At 33.2% G+C, this 24,283-nt stretch overlaps 3 protein-coding genes across 3 annotated transcripts; all 3 read right to left on the bottom strand.

Moving 5' to 3' along the window:
• Nucleotides 1-449: 449 nt before the first annotated feature.
• Nucleotides 450-2,869, bottom strand: LOC105799968 (BAG family molecular chaperone regulator 4). Its single transcript, XM_012630795.2, has 4 exons — nucleotides 2,263-2,869; nucleotides 1,763-2,007; nucleotides 1,513-1,659; nucleotides 450-805 (listed from the first exon to the last, which is right to left on the bottom strand). Exons 1-4 carry the CDS (start codon nucleotides 2,297-2,299, stop codon nucleotides 737-739), a joined length of 498 nt encoding a protein of 165 aa, XP_012486249.1. The 5' UTR covers nucleotides 2,300-2,869; the 3' UTR covers nucleotides 450-736.
• Nucleotides 2,870-3,008: 139 nt separating this feature from the next.
• Nucleotides 3,009-6,869, bottom strand: LOC105799967 (receptor-like protein 7). Its single transcript, XM_012630794.2, has one exon. It carries the CDS (start codon nucleotides 6,524-6,526, stop codon nucleotides 3,140-3,142), a length of 3,387 nt encoding a protein of 1,128 aa, XP_012486248.1. The 5' UTR covers nucleotides 6,527-6,869; the 3' UTR covers nucleotides 3,009-3,139.
• Nucleotides 6,870-12,909: 6,040 nt separating this feature from the next.
• LOC105799965 (pyruvate decarboxylase 2) lies at nucleotides 12,910-15,792 on the bottom strand. The gene is made up of 6 exons (XM_012630792.2): nucleotides 14,981-15,792; nucleotides 14,719-14,882; nucleotides 13,876-14,526; nucleotides 13,666-13,783; nucleotides 13,339-13,527; nucleotides 12,910-13,234 (listed from the first exon to the last, which is right to left on the bottom strand). Exons 1-6 carry the CDS (start codon nucleotides 15,503-15,505, stop codon nucleotides 13,064-13,066), a joined length of 1,818 nt encoding a protein of 605 aa, XP_012486246.1. The 5' UTR covers nucleotides 15,506-15,792; the 3' UTR covers nucleotides 12,910-13,063.
• Nucleotides 15,793-24,283: the final 8,491 nt, after the last annotated feature.

Below are 24,283 nucleotides of genomic sequence, written 5' to 3'. Positions count from 1 at the left end.
GCTGAGAAGTGGAAGACAAAGTAAGCAGTGACTACACATTCACGCGAGGGTATGTTTACACCACCCACTTCATCTAAAATGGTAACCAGCTAAGCTGGTGCTATTAGCCTATGGCTATAACCAAGTTCGAAAATATTGTTTCCGAGCCCAAATTTCAGTAATTGGACTAATTGGCCCAAAAATAACTTTACCCTGTTCAGGATCATCACAGTTAAGCATTCCCAGGAGGAAAGATGGATTAAGGTGATGCGGAGAACTCTGCTGCCACTGCATTTGGTTCAAGTAGTTGCAACTATATTCTGCTTTCCGCTGGAACATTATCATAGATGTGAAGAAAGGGCATGGACTAATACTTGTAAGTTAAGTCAGGTTCAAAATTGCATAAGCATCAGCTAATCATCAGTGACTAAGATTTCATGTATTCTTGTTTCAAATGTGTTTGTCAATAGTTATATTTCAACAACAATAAATTCTATTTACTTAAGATCATCTCCAATATACTCTGATAATGGTACAGCTCAAGCAAAGGAACAATTCATTAACAAGGCACTAATGAATCATAACAAGGGAGCGATACATGTGTTACGTTAAACAGATAAATTTTATAGGATAAAGAATTGGGCAAATATTAACTAATCAAACTGCTTCCATCTGCTACGGATTTGTCAAAGATGACATAGGCGAGGGACAGTCAAGCTTCTCATTCCAGGGTCAAATGGTAGCTTTGCCACTATTGTTAAGACAATTTGGAATTTGTTGTCTTCAATTTGTCCAGTGTCTCGTGGAAGTTTTGGACACGACACACCTGATCAAGGGAACAATGAGTTCATACGACAGCATGCAGCAGAAATATGGATTAATCATCAGCTAGATACAGATCTCACAATTTTGTAAAGCTTGAAACATGGTCTAAAGGTTAAGCATTGCCTAACCTACCCACTGCATAAAACCATATCCTCTTTCAACACAAAGCAAAAGGGTTTGCTGTGTTAGACCTGTTCAAGATGTATGCCTACAAGATCATAGTGCAAAACAATTGATCAAGGAATAGGATCCATCATGGATTTGCTGGTGCTTGGTCATAATTGGAAGTGTTACAGCATCACCAACAAAAGCACTTCCAAGGACAACAGAAATCGAAACCAAGGCCTCACTAGGCAATGCCAAATGAGAAGATACGGGAACCATGGACTGAGTATCCCCATTCACACCGCAATTTCATTGAAATATAAAACTATAAAGGTCCTAAATTTCTCATGTAGAGTAGTCCTAGAGTGGCATTAAATACAATCCTTTAAAGCTTACCACCCATAAAATCAATATCCACATAAGGGAAAAAGGGTTCAGGTCATGTGCAAGAAACAACTTAGATAAGGGGATATAAACACAACTCATAATCAGTTCAAGCTAAACTTTCTAGCCATTGGTTATAATATTTATATATCAAATGATGCAACATGACAACATTTTCCATAAATAATATATAGTAAAACTAAAGCCTATAATACAAACCTCAGCCTTCCGCTGTAGCTTAGCTTCTCCTTCAGCCTCAATCCCATCCAATTTCAGCAGCTCTCTCATGAGTAACTCTGCCGATACATCAAACTCCTCATCAGAAACTTTTGTCCCACTGTTCACAGCCTTTTCTAATGCAGCCACCTATCAGAAAACCAAATGTGAAAAGAAAAATAAGATCAAGCCCCAATGGATATAGAGTATAGACTTCACTGTCCATGCTAATAAATACGAGAAGCGAACTCACTCTTTCAGAAAGCTTGTCAACTGCTTTTCTGACTCCAGCAATTGCAACAAAAGCCTTTGATCTTTCTTCAGTTTCCCTCACGAATTCAACTTTATTTTCTTTGCTAGCTTTGGTCTCTTCAGCCTTCTCTTTGGCAGTCCCTGTTTCCTCAACCTTTGACTTGTCTTTCTCTTTCCGTCTAATCGAGACCCTTTGTTTATCAGTTTCCAGACCAGATTTTTTAGCAATATTTTTCTTCAATTCGCCTGCCATCACCCGATGAAGACAACAAAACATCAATTTCAAGCATCACAATAAAACAGGAAAGTACAGCTTTTTTCTTACCAAGTTGGAAATATCCAATCCAACAATCAATCAAAGCTTAAAACTTTTCAGAAATGTTAAAAAATACCCAAAACAAATCTAAAAGTTAAAAACAAGGTGTGATAACACGGATAGTCCAATTACGAACATGATAAATGAAGCTAAAAACTATAAAAATAGGAATAGAAAAGTATTACCAGAAGAAGTCTTGGGGGTGGAAGCTCCAATACCCATATGGACGGCATAAAACGAGCCCTAACTGCTCTTCACTCTTTATATACAACAATTTCTCCAATCAACGCCCACAGGAACATTAACCCGCGCGTGCATGAAGCCAATAATTACTCAAAAAAGTGTCTTGATTCCTTTTCAGTTTGAAGGCGGCAAAGAAAGAAGAAGGTACGGGGAAATTACTCGGAAAATATAATATTTAGTAGCACATAAATAAATAAAAGGGATGGATTGTAATAATTTGACCAAGACTGAAGAAATAGTCAACTTTTAACTATACGGGACTCGGCTGAATAAGCCCAATCTCACGGAAGCCATGGGCTGTAATCAGAGAGTATAGATTGGAAAGCTATAGGTGTACTATCAAACATGAAGAGGCCTAGCCTCCTCTATAAATGACTAAACCAAAACAAACGTTGTTGGTCGAACAAGAAGCAGAGAAACGTCTTTTGGCGGGGAATGGAGAAGGGAATGGAAAGAGGACGCTGTCTTTTAGGTGCATAGACGGATTCAAGGCAGTCGATAAATCCTCAGGCACTGGTTTTTAAAATTTCGATCTTTATTATTCTTAAAATTTTCATGGCTTCTTTTATTATTTATGAGCATTCATGTGTTCGGCGAAATTCCTGAATGAAAATGATTGTTTTCATCACATGGTGCATTTGCTTTTGAGGGAAGTTAAGCAGCATGCAATGTACGTAGGGCCTGTGAATTTGTGACTCAGTATATTGAGTCAGAAGAGTAAATCGTTCATTTCAGTATATTATTTACTGAGGTTCCGAAATTACATGTTCATTTCTCTTCTATATACAAAACATAGAAATAAGAAGAAAAAAAAAAGGTCTAAGGAGAAAAGGGAGGAGAGGTGGAAGAAGAAGGAGATGAAGATGATGAATCATAGCAGGTACAACTCAGGTCATGAATTGCCTTCTTCCTGGTTTGGTCAAGTTTGGAGCAAAACACACAATATCTCCCGCGAAATTCTTCAGTTGTCTCCTGGCTCTGTTCATCTTCTTCATCACTTCCTTTGTTGTCTTCTTCAAGATTTTCATCTTCATCAACCTTCCTGTCACCAGGACACGTGTAAGTCCGACCCAGCTTTGGAAGGACTACTTCAAGGATTTTATCAACAATCTCATCGACCCATTTACTTGCTGTCTTCCAAAATATTAAGGGTGCAACAAATAGAGCTGCTCCTACACCAAACCCCACTCCAATGAATATCAATTGCCAATCGAATTCATCTGCTGGTTGAAATTCTTGTGTTGTACGTGGTTTTGGAGAAGTTCCATTTACACAGTCTGTAGTTAGAGGAAGCCCACACAATCCTTTATTGTTCTCAAATGAAGCTTCTGAAAATGATTGAATCTGGGTGCTTCTTGGGATCTGTCCCTCTAATTTGTTGTTGGAGACGTTAAGAAATGAAATAAAATTGAGGTTTGCTAGCTGGATGGGAATCTCACCATCGAAACTGTTACTTGAGAGGTCTAAAGACTCTAGCTGAGACAGGTTTCCTAAAGATGGCGGGATCGACCCTGTGAAAGCATTATGTGAAAAGTTAAGGACATAAAGAGCTTTGAATGTTCCAATCACTTCTGGTATTGGCCCTTCAAAATTGTTGCGTGAAATGTCAATGGAGGTAAACACCGTTAGGATCTTCAGCAGCTCTAACTCTAAACCTTTCATGGTAACTGTTATGGCATCCTGGTAATAAAATTGATTTAACTTTAGAACTTTAAATTGGAGATGGTTGAGCTCTGATAGAGTTTCACTTTCAGCAGCTCGCATTGCCTTCCAGGTCGACAAGCATGCTTCATGCAGTCTACCACTGAAACTGTTTGAAGATAAGTCGACAATCTGAAGCATAGGCCAAGGGCTCCTCTCTGAACAATGCACGCTCCCATTAAATTTATTGCCTCGTAAAACAAGGACACGCAAGCTGGATATATTCTTCAAATGGCATGGGAATGTATCATTGATCTGATTGTTTCCAAGGTCTAGAACTTCCAGCATTTTGCAAGTGACCAAGGATTTTGGAACCTTTCCTCGCAGTAAGTTTCGATTGAGAACTAGAGTTTGTAGTAAACAGTTCTCTGGAAATGTGTCAGAAATGTTGCCAGTAAGATTGTTTCTCCTTAGATTCAGTACTCCAAGAGACACACTCATCTGAATCAGGCATTCAGGAATAGACCCGCTCAGGGAATTATTAGACAAATCAAGTACTTGAAGATATGAACTTTTGCATATCGACTCAGGGATACTCCCGTGGAAGTTATTATCTGAGATGGAGAAGAAATAGGCAAACTGGAGGAAGTCACCAATATCGCGTGGCAAAACAGAGCTGAAATTGTTTCTTGAGTAATCTAGATAGGTGGCGTATTGTGGAAGACGGTCTATTTGCCCTTGGAGCTGGTTGCCATGAAGGTCGACAACAGTTAGTGTAGACGTAATACTCAGAAAAGGTCCTTCGAATTTCATAAGAGAATTCTGAGAAAGATTTAAATAAGCGAGGTTTTTAATTTCCCAAACCCAATTGGGTATTTCCCCCGACATCTGGTTTTTCGAAAGGTCTAGATGGTTTAATTTTACTTGAGTTTTCAAGAAACCAGGGAATTTTTTCAAGTTGCAGGAAGCCAACTTCAATGTTGTAATGTTGGGAAAGGTAGACAAGGCAGAATTAGTAGAAGTTGCATCAATGGACAAGTTGTTATATGACAGATCAAGGTTGGAAAGATTCCTCAACTTCTGAATGTCAGTCCATTGTATGAACCCACTGAACTTGTTTGAAGAAATTGTCAGGATCTTAAGACCTTGAAGCTCAAATACAAACATTGGAAATTGCCCCTGTAACATGTTGCTACTTAGATCAAGGGTATCAAGCAGTAAAGTAGTCTTACCACGGAGATCACCAAGGCTGCCATTGAATCGATTTTGGGAAAGGGAAATTTTCTGCAGTGATGGAATGCCAAACAAAGTAGGTGGAATGGTTCCACTTAACTTGTTGTTTCGTAAGTCAATACTTACTAGATTAGAAAGGACTGACCAGTCTGTGGAATGAATTGTGCCGTTTAACTGATTGTAAGCAAGGTTTAGCTGTGTAAGATTTCTTGACGATGAGAATGATGGTATTGGACCAGAAAAACTGTTACTGGAAAAATCCAGATAGACCAGTTGAGTAAGTTTCTTCACTGCTTTCGGTATTGGTCCACTGAAATTGCAACTTGCAAGCTCTATTCTTGTCAATTGCCCAAGGTTACCGATAGAATCTGGTACTTGCCCCCCAAACTTTGTGCCACTAAGTGTCAGTGTCTGAAGAGAACCATTCGAAGGAAACTCTTGAAACGAACCTTCTAGTAATTCATTATTTGACAAGTCAAGGATCTGCAATGTAGGTATCTTGAGAACTTCTGCTGGGAGTCCTCCACGCAAACCACTGGTACTAAGATGAAGGGATGTCAGATTTGGGAATTCTGCAAAGAATTCTGGAACTGAAGTAGACAAATTATTGTTGTCGAGGCGAATTACTGACAGAGATCGAAGCTTGGAAATTGAAGAATCTATAGGTCCTGAAAGATTACAGTTGGACATGCTCAACACTTGCAAATCAGTTAGTGATGATATGGCCCGGCACCATTCATTTCCCGTTGCTCTAATATTCACCCCATCAAGATGAAGGAATTTCAGTTTTGTGAGATTTTGAACAAGCATCTCCAGCTTTGGCTTCTCAAGCGTCAATGATCTTCCAAGAAGCGAACTTACAGATAGATCGAGAGTAACCAACCTTGTCATGCGCGAAATCACAGCTGGAATTTGCCCAGTAAAGCCAGCATTTGACAAATTAAGGTAACTCAAATTCTCCAACTTATCAAACCCCGTAGGAAAAGTGGCCATGAGTCTGTTGTAAGCCAAATTGAGTTGTTGAAGATGTTGAAAACGGAAGAGACCACTCGAATTGTCTATTGCACCCGAAATTGATTGATTGCTCAAGTCAAGACCGATAACCCGCCCACTAGCATCGCAAGTTACACCATCCCAGAAACAGCAATCCGTTGTTTGATTCCACTTGTGTAACTTTCCCAATGAAGTAGAGTTGAAGCTGCTTTTCAACTCAAGCAACAACTGTCCCTGATCTCTTTGACATTGGCCTGAAACCAAAACTAGATGGATGGTAAAGAAAGCTGCTACTAGAAATGCATTAAAGAAAATCCATGAAAATGGTGAAATCATCATTGGTAAGGGTATGGTGGGATATCCATACAACTAAAATGAAGATAAGAGTGGGAATAGGTTGAGGCATGCATGAGCTTTTAGCATATCCTGCGTGAGTGGTGAGCGACCAGAAGGCACCCCTTTTGGCAGTGGAAGGCAACCAGAAGAAAAATGTAGAAGGGGAAGAGGAGAGGAGAGGCAAAGAATGGGATGGTCGGCCAAAGAAAGAAGCTTCAAAGGTAAAACCGCGTTGTTGTATGTAGTAGTTGTTTAATACAAGACGCGTTCCCTGTTTTTGTCGGCAATTGTCTAGTGTTATTTTGGTTAGACTTTTGATTGAGGGCAGCATCTTGTTTTTGAAGTTTTAGCTAACCTTTTGGAATTAATCAAAACAAAGCAAAGACTTGATTGGTGGCACTGCCACTGCTCCTGCCATCGGCCCTTTATTTAATAGAATCAGACCAACCAACCCACCTACCACATTTAGACTTTTTGCCTATTTCTTTCTTTCTTTCTTTCTCTTCTTAGTTACTTTTATTTTATTAAGAAAAGACCATTTATGGTATGAACTCAATGTTTTCGGGTAAAAATACTATAGAGGTATCAGGAGTGTTACATGCTCCTGTCATAAGCATGAAGTTCAGGATTTGGGTTTTGTTTTATTTTATTGGCGTAATTATGATTTTTATTTTTATTTTATGAAAAGTAAAATAAAATTTAAATTTAAATTTTATCAATACTTGATATTTTATTTAATGAAACTGAGAATTTGGTAGAATTATTTGTAAATATTGATTTTATTAATTTATTACATATATAAAGTATTAAATTGTTATTTTTCGTTAATTTTTACATAATAAAAAAAGTGTGAATTTCTCTATTTTTATATTAGACCTATTTTACTTGATACTGAAATAACAACACTATATTTAACATCACTAGATGCACTGATTTAGGCATTCAATAATTAATGAGTGCTTTCGCGTTCAGTTCACTGTTGATTTATACTATTTATTCAACTAATGATAAAAACGTGGGACTACAATTCCAAATTATCTGCGATGTTGTTGACAATATAAGTAAAATGTAATGCTTTATAATATCTGAGTTAAAAACATTGACTTACTCACATCACACATCGTCATTAATTTTCAGACCATTCTACACTTAATCTTGAGATTAAATTGAATCGTGGTTTAGATGTAGGAATTAAATTGAATATTCAACCGCTAATGGAGGACTTGCCACCGAATTAACCCTTTTAGGAATTTAGGGGTTAACTAAATAAATTTGACGTGGATATAAAAATGAATCTAGGAATCGGAATGAAATAAGATAGGATTTTCTATTAGGTCATTTAAGAATCTTATTGTAATCTTTTAAATTAGTATATTATGTTATATAAATAATAGGATGGTGAATTTAGCTTGAGAATTTAAATCTCAACTTAGTTAGGGTCTTTACAATTTCGGGAAGGAACAAAAATATTTGTTTTACGGCTTATATTAGAGGTTCATAGTTGTTTCTCTCAATAACGTCATTTTCTAATTTGAACTCTATCTCTCTTAAGAATAAAACGTAACTTACTATTACATTCAACACTTGTTGGTATTCTTAAATTTTATTTAATTACGTTGAATTAAGATCTCAATCTTAATATTATTTATTAGAGTAACAAGTAGATTTGCTTTAAGAAAATTAGTTAGATGGTCTTAGTTTAAGGTTAAGGCATGTTGGGTTTAATTTTGATTAGAAGTATATTCAATTTTGGTCCATATAGGATTAAATTATAGAATAATTCAAGTTAGGTCTTAGATTTAATTAACATTAATTAGGTTAGAGTTGAACCAAACTAATCTTATGCTTATGTTATAAATACTTTAATCTAATTAGATGTTTAGAATAAAAATAATTATATTTGAATCTTAATTAATTTGAGTCCAAGTGGAATTAAAAATTTGGGTTTAGTTTTGATCGTTTTAATAATTTTTGGTGTTTGAATAATTCTATAGAAAATATTCTCCGTAGTTTAGTGAAACAAATATAATATTAACTAAAATATTAAGTTTAATTATTAATTAATTAAATCAATAAACAGCATTGATTTTACATTCTCTTCTTATAATAATCATAAAAATATTAATGTAATATGTATGAAATTTGTGGCATAACTAAAAAACCATAAATTAAGCAATTATATGCCACAATCATATTGTTCACCAAATATAATCTTACAATATTGTCCACATGTATAATTAGAATTAGGGTAAATTACATCAATAGTCACTCAATTTTGGGGTAGCTGATAAAATAGTCGCTCTGGTTTCAATTCAATCACTCAACTTTTGAAAAATAACAAAACAGTAATTAATGTTATAGAAAAGTGACAAATTAATCACCCATTAATTTTTTCCGCCATTGGCTTAATGGGACTGCTGACGTGACCAGTTAACTAACTGATTTAGTCAGTTAACTTGCCACGTTAGATGAGATAAAGTTGAGTGATTTTTTTTTCATCATTCATTTAAAATATTTATCTTATTAAACCTTTAATTGTATTGGTGTCATTAATAACTTGTCATACTTTTTGTTGGTTTGTTCTTAAAAGAAAAAACATTTCTGCTTTCTTCACAAATTGAGGCCTGGAGTTGGGCCTCAAGGTGAGAAAAAAGGTCCATTTCCCCGAGCCCGAGGTAAGGGTGGAGGGTCCAATCATCATAGGATTTAAGAGATAATAATCACAAAATGTTGCTGGAACAACGACGGAAATTTCTGAGTCACATTGCCCATCGCAGCTGTTGTGATTTTTAATCCATTGTAGTATTGCTTGACCCATTGCATTTTTATTAAGTCAGGAAGGCTATTCCAAGGGTGACCATGGAATACATGTTGTTGGACACAATGTGAACTTTGAGAGAACAAATTTACTGACTTAATTGGTGGCCGCAAAACTCTTTAATATAAGCAACAAGTGATTGGAAAAAATAAAAGTGGACTTCTTATTCAAAAGATATTCGAATTTTAGAGTTGATATTGTTAAAAAAATTTACCTGAATATTACCTAACCAAAACTAAGCTCAAACCGAAAAATAGACGAGGACACTTGTAATTATAAACATGCTCAGCCTAATCATTTATCAATACCTTCACTAGTAAATGTTGAGATTAGGATCTATGACTAAACCCCAAGCCCCATTACTTCAATCTCCATATAAGACAGCAATGCAGCATGACGAGTATCAGGAAGTTCTATAGGCAACAGATGATGTCGTATTAAATCATATAGGTATAAAGCATTTGTATAGTGTTTTTCAATTTTGATATTGAGTAATTTTTTTTAAATTAAAATAATTTAATCTCAGTTAAATTTGAAAGTAAGCAATTAAGGGCAATTAATCATAACATTAATATTTTCCGTCAATTGTACATAATTTTGATTGGTATAATAAAAATTTTAGCCATTTTATTTATATATTATGTGTAAATATTAACGGAATGTATTGATATTGTGGACTAAATTTATTAAATCAAAGATCAAATTGACAAAATGTATAAATATTATGGCTAAATTTGTTAAATAAATACCAAATTGATAGAATGTGTAAGCGTTGAGGCTAAATTTGTTATTATATCAATTAAAATTTTAACACATTAGCTCCTTTGGTTAGATATGATTAATTAATTGTGATTTTATCCTTAAGTCCTAGGTTTGATTTCTCTTCTAAACACATTTGTACTTTTATTTAATATTGTTTCAAGCTTTTTTATTTTTAATTAAATTTTTAATTAATAAATATATTGTTTTCAAGTTTTTTTATTTTTATTTATCTTTTAATTAATAAATCTTTTATTTATAAATTAAATAATTATTGTTAATTATATAATATATTTTTTATAAAATTGATATTTATCATTATGTTAAATATATATATTTTAAAACGTCAACTATTATATATATATATATGTCTTTATGTATAATATTTATATATCAAACATTTATTTTCTTCACCTATATTGTGGGTATGGTGATTTTTAATATTATAAAATCAAATAACTGTTTCAAATATCATTATTATTTTTATATGTAAAATATTTCAAATATCATTGTTTTTCATTTACATTGTAGGAATGATATTTCAAATATCATTATGTTTATATGTGAAATATTTCAAATACGCATATAAAAATATATAATACTAAATTTTACTATGCTCATTATATGGATTGAAAAATAAATATTATATATATAAAATTATATTTACTAAAAATAATTATATTTGGTAATAATTATTTGATTTCGAAATAAAAGAGTTATTAATTAAAAGAATGAATTGAAAATTAAAAACTTGAAAATAAAATATTTATTAATTAAAAAGTTTGAAACAACATGAAATAAAAAAATACATATATAGAGGAATTGAACCTAAAACTCAATGATAAAATCATAATTAATTAACCTTCTAACCAAAAGAGTCAATGTGTTAAAAATAGTAATTGAAAATAAAAGTAGAGTTTGAAGCAATATGAAATAAAAATACAAATGTGAGTTAGAGAGGAATCGAACCCGAGACTCAAAAATAAAACCACTAATATTTAACCATATAACCAAATGAGCTAGTGTGTCAAAAAAGGCACAGTTTCTATTTCTCTCTTCAAATCGGTTTATTTTCCTAAATATCTCAAAAATCGACCCAAAACCTTAAATATTTTTTTGAATTCAACATTTTTCAAATTCTACCCCAAATTTGAACCTAAAAAAGGACAAGTAAAACAAAAAGAGAAAGAAAAGGAGAACATGAAGAAGCAAAAAAATCAAAAAACGAAAGAGAAAATAAAACATAAATGGTAAACTGCGTAGATCCAATGGTATTTTTTGAGGCTCTGAGTGTGGGTCATGTGATTTTTGGTTATTTCGATAGAAGCAAAGGAGAGAAGGAACAGAGTTTTTTGGTGGCATCAGTTCGTCGGACAGTCATCAACAATGTATATCTATCGAGGGAAGTCCAATTGAAAATTGAAAATGCTAACAAAGGGAAAATGGGAGTATTTCATTAGGTTTAGCAATTATTGGCGGTAACTAAATTAATTACAAAAAATAAATTATTAAAATAGGAATGACCTAATTTTAGAGTGATTAACAAGATAATTTACCCAAAATAAATTGATTAAAATAAAGAAGAAAAATAATTTATCTTAAAGTTAAATTTAAATTTAAATAATTAACATGCATTTACATATTTATCCTTATTAATTCTGATTATAGTTATTTGAATTTTTTTTATAATTACAATTGTGATTGTACAAGTAACTTTTAAAAATAAAGAAATTTAGTTACATATTGAAGTACCATAAAATTAAACATAGTTGACGTTTTCATAAAAAATCAATTAAAATTAAATATTTCACATTTATATTTAATTAAGTTATATAATAAACTTGAGATATCTTTATTAAATTATATTTATGTAAAAATAATTAATTATCTTATTTAAAAGGTATTAATAAAAATATAATATAAAAATAAAGGAAGAAAGAAAGGAAACAAATGAATTCAAAGTTAATGGTATGGTTAAGGCTATTCACATATCAATTGTGCAGATTCATTCTACACATGTATTTTATATAAATTTTTTATAATGGTAAGACTTCTTAAATATATGTTACCATATTTATTCACATGGTATACCATGTGTCAACTTATTATTATTGTTGCTATTCACACATTAACATCCGTCCGATTAATATTAATTTTATTAATAAAAGAGTTTGATTAATTTTTTTTACTAAATACCTAATTGAGTGTTATTTTTTAGTTTTTTTTTCTAAAAGCTCATTTGATTTTTTTTTAATTTTAATTTCAACTCTTTTTATAACATTTTCCCTCAATATATACATTCTAGAAAAATATGGAAAAACTATAGTTGGACTAGAAGATTTTCTCTTCGTTGGAGGAAATTTTAGTTACCCAAATTTGGTGAAACTAGGAGCCACGTTATCATGTTTCACATAGAATATTTTACACAGCAGATTGCCGTAAATGTCAAATCTACGAAACTCAATTTTGTGGTGGAAACATTTCAATGGCCGGTTTTAGCTCTTCTTCCTTAAAGGGAGGCAGCTGTACCCGAGTGAAATATCATGATGCTACTTTTGATTGTTTTGGAACGCACATTAAATTCACGGACCCCACAACTTTCTAATCTTTCCCTATGATCCACGCAAAGCTTTGAGGGGGAAAACAAATCATATGATCCCCTTGACACCATCTAATTCCAATGAATTTGATACCCAAAAAATATCTATCCCAGATTTTACATAGTACTTTATTGTATTTATCGCCTTTCCGTCTTTAGCATACCAACTGGTTCTTTCGTCGCCCTCAAATTGTTGACAAAAGACGAAGAGAAAGGAAACCAGAACATAGCTTTCATTACTGAAAATGAATTTGCACCAAGATGAGCAAGCACTCCGTAAATTTTGCAAAATGTTGAAAACTACAGATTTTTAACTCAGCATTCAGAAACTCAAAAGCTTATAGCATAAAGCATACTGTAGAATTTACTGAGGATTTGGGGGTCGGCTATTGGCAGCAGAGACCCTAGACCCCCACTCCAACAGCTCTTTGCTAGTATCATCCTTGTGAACTATCACTTCAATAAAGCATAAGCAGTCCTTCTTGGCTCCCGTTGCCGTCTCAATTGCTTCTATGAGCTCTTCCTCACAAAATACCTAAAACAATATCAAATTTTTAGTATTATATCAAGCAATGTTATCAATGTCGGGAACTTGATTTGATTCTTTCAACCAATGTACTAAGTTTGAATTTGACTCACCTTGGCTGTCCAGCACTTGCCTTCACCATTATGAATTGCATCAACCAAGGCAGTGTAGTTCCAATTCTTAATCACATTGTATGGTCCATCATGAATCTCGACTTCAATGGTGTAGCCACCATTGTTTATGAGGAAGATTACGGTCTTCTGCCCACATCGCAGCATTGTGGACACATCTTGTGCGGTCACCTATTGAACCAATCACCACCAACATTATGAAGATGTACCCAAAACAAGAACATTATGCACATGTGAATCAATTTTATAGTGCATTCGTTTTTCCACACAAAAATATCAAAATCTAGTGGCCAAAATGGCATTACGTACCTGGAAACTACCATCACCAATGCAAGCGATGACACGTTTCTCCGGAACAGCCTGTGCATATCCAAGAGTGGCACCAACTGACCACCCAATTGATCCATACTGCATTTGGAATTCATACCTGCGCAAAAGTTTTTGAGTTCAATGTCAAATTAAAAAACCCATCTTTGGATTTTAATTCATAACATAAAAAGCTCCTTCCCTAATACTCACCCACATCCTGCGGGCAACTTCAGCTTCTGGCAGTTAAACCAAGAATCCCCAGTTTCAGCAATCACGGCTGAGTCACTAGAAAGCATCTTCTGTATATGTTGGAACAAAACATTGACCCTCAAAGGGTCTTTAGGTGCTGCCTTCAAAGGTTGTCCCTCAGGAACAAAAATCCTATGGTAATTCTCATAAGCAGTATTATTGTGCTTAAGCCTCTTGGCAAGCTCTCTAAGGAAGTCTTTCATCAAAACACACCCAAATGCAGGCCCATTACCAATGACCACCCGATCAGGCTGCACAATAATCGCCTTCTCTTTCTTAAGAAGCAAAGAGTACCCAACAGAGCTATAATCATTGTAAATAGGTCCAGCGAATAAGTAAGCATCAGCAGATTCAACGATCTCAGCGCAAAATGCAGTACTAACAGCTCCCCAATATGTCCCAATGAAATGAGGATGATGCTCAGGGACAAGCCCTTTACCCGATGGCATCACCGCTACGGCGTAGCCACTAGCATCAGCCAACTCAACAAAAGCCTCGCATGCCTTGGCAACACGCAGCTTTGGTCCACCGACTAAAACGGGTTTGACCGCCTTGTTCAAGAACTCTGCAGCTGCCTCCACCGCCGCCTCTAATCCAATCTTATTACTTAATCTACACCCATTACGGAAAAAAAGAATTACTTGGCGTGAAAATTAATCGCTGAACAATCTTGAAGTTGAACAGAAAAGAGGAAAAATAAATTACTTTGGAGAGAGTGAAAATGGGAAAAAAAATTTACTTGGCGTGCAAATTAATCACTGAACAATCTTGAACTTGAACAGAAAAGAGGAAAAGAAAATTTACTTTGGAGAGAGTGAAAATGGAACTGGCTCGCGGGCAAAAGTGGGGTGAGGAATTGCAGGCAGGTTACAGCTGATGCTGATATAAACAGGTTTGCTTTCTTTCAGAGCAGTTGAAATAGCTGTGTCGATCATTTCATGAGCATCCTCCAAGTTATTCACCACGGCCTAGCAAAAACCAAAGATCCCATATTTATCATCTTCCTGATGAAACAAAAAATTACAACAATGTTATTAAAAAACTGCGGAAAAGGAGAGAATATAACCTGATAGCAAGTAACAGTCTGGAAGCATCTAAGTTCTTGACTAAAATCGGGCAAGCCAATAGTATGGTGAAGAATCCGGTTAGTTCCATAGTCATTGGAGTTGGGTCCACCCACAATGCAGATAAGAGGGAGGTTCTCACTGTAAGCACCGGCGATGGCGTTCAAAACGCTGAGCCCACCAACGGTGAAAGTGACAACGCAAGCGCCAACGCCACGTGATCGAGCGTAACCATCAGCTGCGTACCCAGCGTTGAGTTCGTTACAGCAGCCGATGAGGTTAAGCCCTGGCTCGGCTATCAAATGGTCAAGCAAAGTCAAGTTGAAATCCCCGGGAACAGAGAAAACATCGCTTATTCCGATCTGCACAAGCCGCCTAGCCAAGTGGCGGCCCAAAGTGGCTTCAGAGGATTTGATGATGGTGGGGGAAACGGATCCTTGGATGGTAGAAACGGTAACGTTTGCTGGACAGCAAACGTCGTTGGAAGTAGGTTTGCAGCTGTCAAGTGATCCAATATTGGTATCCATTTCAGAGAAAAGAAATACGAAATTCCGCGAAGAAAATTGTAGAGGGAAAGAAAGGAGTGAATTCTCTCTCTTTTTTTTTTTTTTTCTAAGTTTCGAAGTAATCGAGAAATTGTTGTGTATGATGAAGTGAAATGGAAAAGAATGGGAGCGGATTTTATAGGGAAGAAAGTGAGGGGAAAGAAATACGGGGGGCGGTTTTTCTGTTGAGAGATGGACCGGGGGTTTTGGTTTCTACTTTCTATGGATCGGATTTTCTATTTTATTACTGATTATTTTTGATTCAGGCAAGGGGGATGTTTTATGGGAAACTAGATACTGTTATAAATGCGCTTGGGAGGCAAGAATCGTGTGAAATCACGCGCTAGATTCCTTTATTATTTCCCTACTAACACAAATTCGTTCTTTCTAGATCTAGGCTCTACCTGAAAAGTGATGTATTTGGCTTGTGACCTTCGTTCTAGCAATATCAAGTTTTCATTTGAAAATTGTTTACTAAGATAAAAAAATTTCATTTAGTTATGCATAAACTCCGAAAAAATTAAATTTTTCAAAATATAATCAAATTTTGGCATTAATGTCAATATTCAATATTTTAATAATTTCCTCTAAGGTGCCATAAAATTTAGCTCAAAATATATCAAATAAAATTTAAGATTAGTCCTAATTATTTCTATGTTGTTACTTAAAAATAATATCAACAAATAAAAAGTTAAAAATAATATTTTTTTACATTAAAAAGGAGTAAAAATTATTGCAACTTACTTTCTAACATTTTTGTAACATCACTAACCCGTATCTATCACCGGAACAAGGTTATGGAACATTACCGGAGTTTACAGATTAAGTTAACTGATATTTCATATCATATTACATTTACGTCAGAAACCAATCAAAATCAAACATATTATCCCTTATACGAGCCTCGATGTAACAACCCAATTTTGACCCTAGTCGGAATAGTGGTTTCGGGACCACGAATCCGAGTTAGAAAAATATTTTAAAATTATTTTATGTGTTTATTATGTATGAATTTACTTGTGTGAAAATTTCGTGCTTTAATTTTGTCGTTTGAGTGTCCGATTAAATAAAAGGATTAAATTGCGTAAAATGAAAATTTAGTGGTTATTTCTAAAAGGGCAGAATAGTGGTTGTTCTTTAATTATGGGGGTTTTGTGTTGCAATTTGACCATTGAAAAGATAGTGGACGGCATTATGTTTAAAATATATAGTTTTTATATTTTTTATAAAGGTTATAATAATAATTTATATATTATAATGTTATTATAATAAAAACAAAACATAAGAAAGTGGCCATATTCATTATCTTTGTGCCGAATGAAAAGAGAAAGAAAATAAGAAAACCAAGCTAGGTATTCGGCCCTTGCTCAAGCAAATTAAGATCAAGTTCAGAATCAAGCAAATTAGATCGGGGAAAGTCGAAAGTAGTTGAGTAGTCGACTATGTCCGTCGATATCCGAGAGTTCTAAAGACTTGCTGTAATAGCCCGATTTTTAGAAATGTTGAAAATAGTGGTACGAGACCACCAAATTCAGAAAATAAGCTCGTAAATTTTATTATTCAATAATTACGAGTCAAATATGATTGTTAAGAGATTTTTAAATTAGTAATTTGTGTTTTTTTTAAAATTTATTAAGTTAAGAAATTGAGGAAAAGAGGTATCGAGACCTCGATGTTATAAATCGAGTCGTAAATATTTTTATAAATATTTAAGGAGTGTCAATATGGTAGTCTTAAAGTTTCGTCAGAAAATTTTAACATTTCGGTAGTCAATTAATTAAAAAGAACTAAATTGAAAAGATGCAAAACTTGCTAAAGTGATTAAATAGATTAACAATTAAATAAGAAAGGACTAAAGGAGAAAATGGACCAACTTAAGTGGCAGAGGCGGCATACCGTTAAAAAAATCAAAGATTTTTATGTATTTAAGGACAAAATTGGAATTACAATAAAGTTTATGTGGCAAAATTTTATTTTAAGGATTTCAAGACCATTTCTTCTGGAAATTTTGGTGGGAAACAGCCATGGAAGAGGGTTTGGAGTTGGTATTCCATATTTTGGCTTCAAGTAAGTTTAATTCTTGCTTTTTCCTTGAAATTTTTATATTTTTAGACTTTTACAATTAGATCCAACTTAGTATTCTACTAGTTTATCATTTTTTTGAAAGTTTTGGAAGATACCAATGATAATTTCATATGATTTTTGTTATTTTATGATGAAATTGAGATGTTAATGGATGTTTAAAGGTGTTTTATTAAAGAATTTTGGATGAAAACATGTTTTAGGGATTAAGTTGAAAAGTATTGAAATTGTGGAGAAATTCTGAAATTTCATGGAATACATGGGCTGTTATTGATATGTATGAGAACTATTAGGCTTGGATCAAGGATTAAATTGCAAGAATTTCATTTTCCGAGCCTAAGGATGAAATTGTCATGTGTTAAAAGTTTAGGGTCAAAATGGTAATCAAAATGTTGCACTAAAACAGTTTTGGGCAGCAGCAGTGTGCCAACTTTTAAAAATCACCAAAAATCGTGGAAATCGAATTAGAATATGAGTAAAATATGAAATTAAAGCTTATCGAGCCTAGTTTCTCATAGAAGAAACGGTGTAAGCAATGGAATTGTAAATCATGAGATATAATAAATTTTGTGAGATAGAGTCAGAATAATTTTGGAATCCCCTGTTCTGACTTTGGAAAATCATTAAAAATTGTACAAAATTAATTAGGGGTTAAACCTTATATTTTTAGAATCATAAACGAGTATATTTTCATTATAAATAAACGGGAATACCATCCGAATTATGTAAAATGAAATAATCAATTTTTAGTGAAGAGAGGTCAGAACTGTCAAGCAGTGCAATAGGGGAAACTTTAAAGAATAAAATGTACTTATTGGCTAAACCAAAAATTCTAAAAACTTTATGGTAAGAATATATGTGAGTCTAGTTTCAGGGAAAATTAACGGATCTTAATTTGGAGCTCTGTAGATCGAGATATAAATAAATTAGTGACTCTGACTCTGATAGACAGCTTGAATTCACATACAGGAAAATAGTGATAGTATGGAAAATGTTGCTTAAATGTATTATACACATTAAGGATGTGGAATGGAGAGGAGGAGGAGGAAAATTAGAGAATATATAAATGATTTGTCTATAATTGGTCATATGTTCGATTATAATTGATAAACGATGAAATAGAAATGATACTTATATTTGTGCATTATTGGTCATGATTTAAGCTCATGGGGAAAATAAAGTTTTATAGTATGTGTGTATGGTATATATATATGTGTGTGTGGTAATTTAGATATATGGATGTATTTTGGTTGTGGATTGATCATGATGATAAAGATTAGGTATATTTGGTCTATTAAGTGACATAATTGAGAAGTATGATAGGTGGGTCATTCTATGTGTGAGATGATGGTATAATTTGGCTTGGTTAAGTAAGTTAAAAGGATGATTACATCATTGAGGTTGCACTGATTAATCTGGTTTGTGTGATAGAAATATCAAATACATTTGTCTTTGATGCGTGATAATTATATAATGCCATGAGAATTTGTTTTTTTGGTGAGGTTTAAAATGTATCTATATTTTGTTATATAATTTGTTTTGTAATTTATTTGACAAATGATAAAAGTTAACTTAGTTATTATGTGAGGTGAATTATGATTTGGGTAGCACATCTATATTCGCAATAATAGATAAAATATATTTATGTCATGTGTGATTGGTTAAACACTTGGGCTAATTTAAGGTGTATCTTGAGTAAGGGTAGTTGGTAATGAAGTAACATGTTTTGATTTAACATCGAATAGAGAAAATTTGTTCTATCTTTGTGGCTAATATTGATAGTTGTATGGGAGATGAATGGATAATGTATATGTGACACTTAGTTTATAAGATATTGAGTAATTGATATATTACAATAGTTAAATAGGAAAATGTGACGACATGAGAATATGTAATGATACGGATCAATTCAATACTCGTGATAAATTCAATAAGTAAATGGAAATTTTTAAATTCATACGACGAGGAAATGAAAGATTGTGAGTATATTGGGCTATGTAAACCCTAATTAGCGAATCAAGAATAACAATTTGAAAGTTTTAGTTTAGATGAAATTTTACAACTCGGTTTAATATGGTTAAAAGTGTATATGTTCTGGTAATACCTCGTACCCTATTCTGACATCGAATACGGGTAAGGGGTGTTACACTTGCTCGGGTTGAAAGACGTTGGAGTCGTGATCACACTATCCGGTTATGGCTTCGGTAAATTAAAGCTTTGAGTTTTTGGTTATGTGGCATGTATAGGCTAGTTTAATTTAGTTTTTGTATATATATTTAGACATGCGAAAATGGCTTGATCTAATGCTAATGATCCAAGGTTTAAGTAATTTTGGTCATAGTAAAAGCGTGGGGTATGCTTGGTATATGAATTTGATAAGACGTAATGATATATATATATATATATGGTTTATAATTATTTTATTTTGGTAAGCTTGATATGGATGACGGATGTGTTATGGTTGTGGTTTGTTAATGATGCTAATGATAGTGATTTTCGGTCATGTATTAGTTTAATTTGTAAGTATGAATTATGGTCTAATTTGTGTGATGGAATGGTATTGAGATTTGGCTTGATTAAATAGGTAAAATACGAAGATGAAATAATGGTTATTTCGATTTATGTGATGTAAATATAGGTGATGGTCATAATCTAGTCTGTGATTCGGCATTGGTGATCAAATCATGTAGTTAAGTATTAGTTATATGTTAATTTTGAATTTGGTTGTATTCATTATGTGTGGACTATGTTATGCTATGAATATTTGGCAAATTGAAATGGTTAATTTGAGTAAATTTGTAATGGCATGAGTACATTGGTGAAATGGATTGAAAATGGAAATTGATATATTATTATATAATCGGTAGATGAAATAAACACACACACATATATATATATATATGTGTGTGTGTGTTTGATAAGTTATTTGATAATTCGATATGTAAAGGACTAATGGTTTTAATGCTTGAATTACAAAATGTGTTATATGTATACATAGTGGTATGATCGATTATGGTAATTGACTTATTATTGTAAGTATGAAATATTTGCATTGGTATGTGTTCTTTTAAGTTTATGAAATGTTTATGCCATTATTATGATTTGACTATTTAGGCTTAATATAGGATGGCAAAGATTGAATGTGATTTAAATATTATATAGAAGTTAATTTGCATGACCGGATATATAGATTATAAATTGATTAGGGTGTGTATATGAAATTTTGATATGATTTATACTTGTATGGAATTGGTTTTTTTTGAATGGCTAAAGTACTTGGAAAATGGTTAATGTTAGTCAAGTGAATAAAGTATGTATTGGTTTTATATGTATTTTAGGCTTAATAATTAGCATGCGAATTGGGTGTAAATTGTATGGTTAGTTTGCTAGCCAAATAGAAGATAAGATGAATGGCAAAGCATACACATGTTTTGTACTTAAATGGGAAGTTAGGCATGTATGACTTATTAGTTGAGTTTAAAAAAAAAAAAAGTGGTGCATAGTTGATAAGGTTAAATGCATTAGTGGCTAAGATGTTTATATGCTAAACTTGACTATTGGTGAAATTGATTATGTTGCATTTTCTAATGGACAATAAGCCGAGCGATATGGATTGTTTGGTTTTATGCACATGAATAGAAGTATGAATTGACATATTTGATATTCAGCTTAAGAAGTAAAATATGCTTAGATGTCTTGATGTATGTGCATGAAATTTAATAATTTTTTAATAAATTCAAAAACTAAAGTAAAATTTAATTAGTCCTAATTGTAACAATCTAAAAACTATAAAAATAGAAGAAACAGGTAAGAATTGGACTCACATGAAACCAAGATATGAATAACCAGCTTAAAACTTTCTCTCTAATGCTGGTTTTGGCCGAATGTTCAAGAAGAACTGCATAGAAAACTTTAAAATCAATTTGTTTTATTTTAACTTCAACTTATTTACCATTTTGCCAATGGCTTTATTTTATTATTTTTTTCTTGTTATGCCGCCTCACCATTTAATTTGGGTTTATTTATTTCTTAAGTCCTTCCTTATTTATTAATTAAGCTATTTAATCATTTAATTATTATAATTAGCAAGTTTTGCACCTTTTTCAATTTAGTTCTTTTTAATTAAATAACTGCCGAAACGTTAAAATTTTTCAACAAAAATTTAATACCACCTTAATGACACCGTAAATATTTATAAAAATATTTACGGCTTGGTTTATAGAAACGAGGTCTCGATACCTCATTTTCTAAAACCACTTGACCTAGGGTTTTACCACTCGAACCTAATAATTCATTATGAAACATAATTACCAATTCAAAAATCTTTTTAAAACTACATTTGACTCGTAAATATTAAATAATAAATTTTACGAGCTTCCTCTCCGGATTTGGTGGCCTCGAGCCACTGTTTCGGATACCACTGAAAAATAGACTGTTACAAATTAAAAATAATAACTCCATTTAAAAAGTTAACAGCTTTTTGGTTTCAAAGTAATACTTTTTATATGCTACCTTTAAATATTTGAACTAATAATTTTTAATAATTATTTCAATAGGTTTTAGTTCTCTGATCATTTTTTAATAATTTTTATAGTATTTTGAACCATATCCAGAATGAATTTGAATAATCATTTGTCTAAGTTCATTCTATGCATACATGTTTTAATAATTTTTAAAATTTTATTTTTTAAATATACCTCTCATGACATGCTACATCAACATACTTATCCACATAGCATACTACAAGTCAATTTCCATCTACCACGTCAACATTTATCAACAATCAAACTAATCAACAATAATTTTCATTGACGAGAAGGTCTAATTAATTATTTTATTATGATGACTCAATTATGTACGCTGTTCACTAAAAGCTTAATTATTAGTATTTATTTTAAAAAAGGATATTAATTCTTCAAAAATATGTCAAAATCATAGGAATCAATCTTGGGAGGTATGATGAAGTTGACCAACATTATAAAACAATAATACATTAATGTTATTATACTCAGTGAATAGACGAGGTTGAAGGAAACAGCGCAGAGTCGACAAAATGAAAAATGTTGGGATATTTTATTATTCTGCATTATAATTCCACTTATAGGGAACGGGCGTCAAGTGGTTTTGGACCTATCCCTGGTTTTTGAACGCTTGAGCTGTCTGTTCCTCTATTTTGTTCTATTTATAAACGAATCTTATAATTTAGATTCTATTTAGGCTCCAATTTCAGTTTTTCTTTTATATGTTAACCCTACCGACATCAATATTTTTTTTTGGTGAATTTAGACACTTTATCGAAATTTTATGAATTTTTTCAGAGTAATTGAGAACAAAAACTTTAAGCTAAAATCGAGTATAGACATTTTAAAAACAATATTTTTAATATTCAAGATTGTGCGGACCTATTTATACTGTTGTTTGCAATCAAATTGTATTTGAAGGAATCGGTCGCCGTTATACCACTCAACAATCGAGAAATTCAACACCGAAGCGTTGATGCACCACACGGTTGAGTGTGCATGACCCCACTGCGGAATAACAACGGCAACGTCCGACACAGAATATGTCATCCACACGAACTGCAAAGTATTTAACATAGCTATACTACCGTGACCAAATACAGTTTTTATTGACATTTTTATAAAAATTCCACCTCCTCCCCGGAATACACCTCAATTATTTGACGATATACCCCAAGTTGTACGGACCTCCCTATAGCAGGGTATGTAGACCATTTGCCAACAAAAGAAAATTGTTAACAAATAAATGTGTGTAAAAAAATTTAATTGTTGGTTGGGTTATTATTGATATTTTCTTACCTATTTACAAGCAGCCACATTGGTGGTTGGTGACCCACTGATGCCAAAAATGACATCCTATACGACGCTCATGATTGCAGCAGTATTAGACAGCCATTTATTTCTTGCGTATCATGCTTTGTAGCCCGACATAGCTCACGATACAGTGTTGCCAATACTGCCGACCCCCAAATGTACTCTCAAGCGACGCGTAAATCTGACAATGGGACAAGTATGGACTTTATTATTCTTCGCATCCGGCATCAATACACCCTATCAGCTGCATAATAAATGCTCAAGCAGCGCACATAAGCTCCAACTCCGTGGCACTGCTCAATATGTTTTTGAAATCTTGTTTTAACCAACCAAAATTCAGAACTAGTAAATTTATTCTTCCCATCATCTGACAGTTGACCAAGCAAACTGTCGCACAAGGCCACAAGTTCGACCACTTTATTGAAACTAGTGATCGCATAACCATCCATTGGTAGCCCGAGTTGTAGTGCGACGTCCTCAAGTGTGATAGTGTACTCCCCATACAGTAAATGGAATGTGTGGGTCTCCGGCCGCCATTGCTCAACCAATATGGATATTACATCAAACCACAACTCAAACATCTCGATTAAACCCGTTGACCAAATCCTGCCATTTCCAAGTATGGCATTATAAAGTCTCCCGGACAGTAGCCAGGCCCATGGCTAGTGCCCTCAAAGAATGATACTCATCCTGTCAATTAAAAAAAATTGATCAACTAAAAAATAATTCCGTGAATTTAGCATTTCAACTTCTCGATCGGACATAATTAATTTTTTTACCGTCTCATTTATCATTCGTACCGTGTGATCGCTTAATTTGGTACGTGAACTCACCCTGATTTTTG

This window comes from Gossypium raimondii, chromosome 9 (assembly GCF_025698545.1).
Source record: "Gossypium raimondii isolate GPD5lz chromosome 9, ASM2569854v1, whole genome shotgun sequence".
Lineage (NCBI taxonomy): Eukaryota > Viridiplantae > Streptophyta > Magnoliopsida > Malvales > Malvaceae > Gossypium > Gossypium raimondii.
This window is presented reverse-complemented; position numbering and strand designations above follow the sequence as displayed.

Coding starts and splice junctions, on each gene's coding strand:
- LOC105799968 (XM_012630795.2), bottom strand. CDS start 2,299: ATGGGTATTGGAGCTTCCACCCCCAAGACTTCTTCTG. Junction 1,660..1,762: donor TTGACAAGCTTTCTGAAAGA/GTGAGTTCGCTT, acceptor GTTTTCTGATAG/GTGGCTGCATTAGAAAAGGC. Junction 806..1,512: donor AGCTACAGCGGAAGGCTGAG/GTTTGTATTATA, acceptor TCCCTTGATCAG/GTGTGTCGTGTCCAAAACTT.
- LOC105799967 (XM_012630794.2), bottom strand. CDS start 6,526: ATGATGATTTCACCATTTTCATGGATTTTCTTTAATGCATTTCTAGTA.
- LOC105799965 (XM_012630792.2), bottom strand. CDS start 15,505: ATGGATACCAATATTGGATCACTTGACAGCTGCAAACCTACTTCCAAC. Junction 14,883..14,980: donor AGACTGTTACTTGCTATCAG/GTTATATTCTCT, acceptor GGTTTTTGCTAG/GCCGTGGTGAATAACTTGGA. Junction 13,235..13,338: donor GCAAGTGCTGGACAGCCAAG/GTGAGTCAAATT, acceptor ATATTGTTTTAG/GTATTTTGTGAGGAAGAGCT.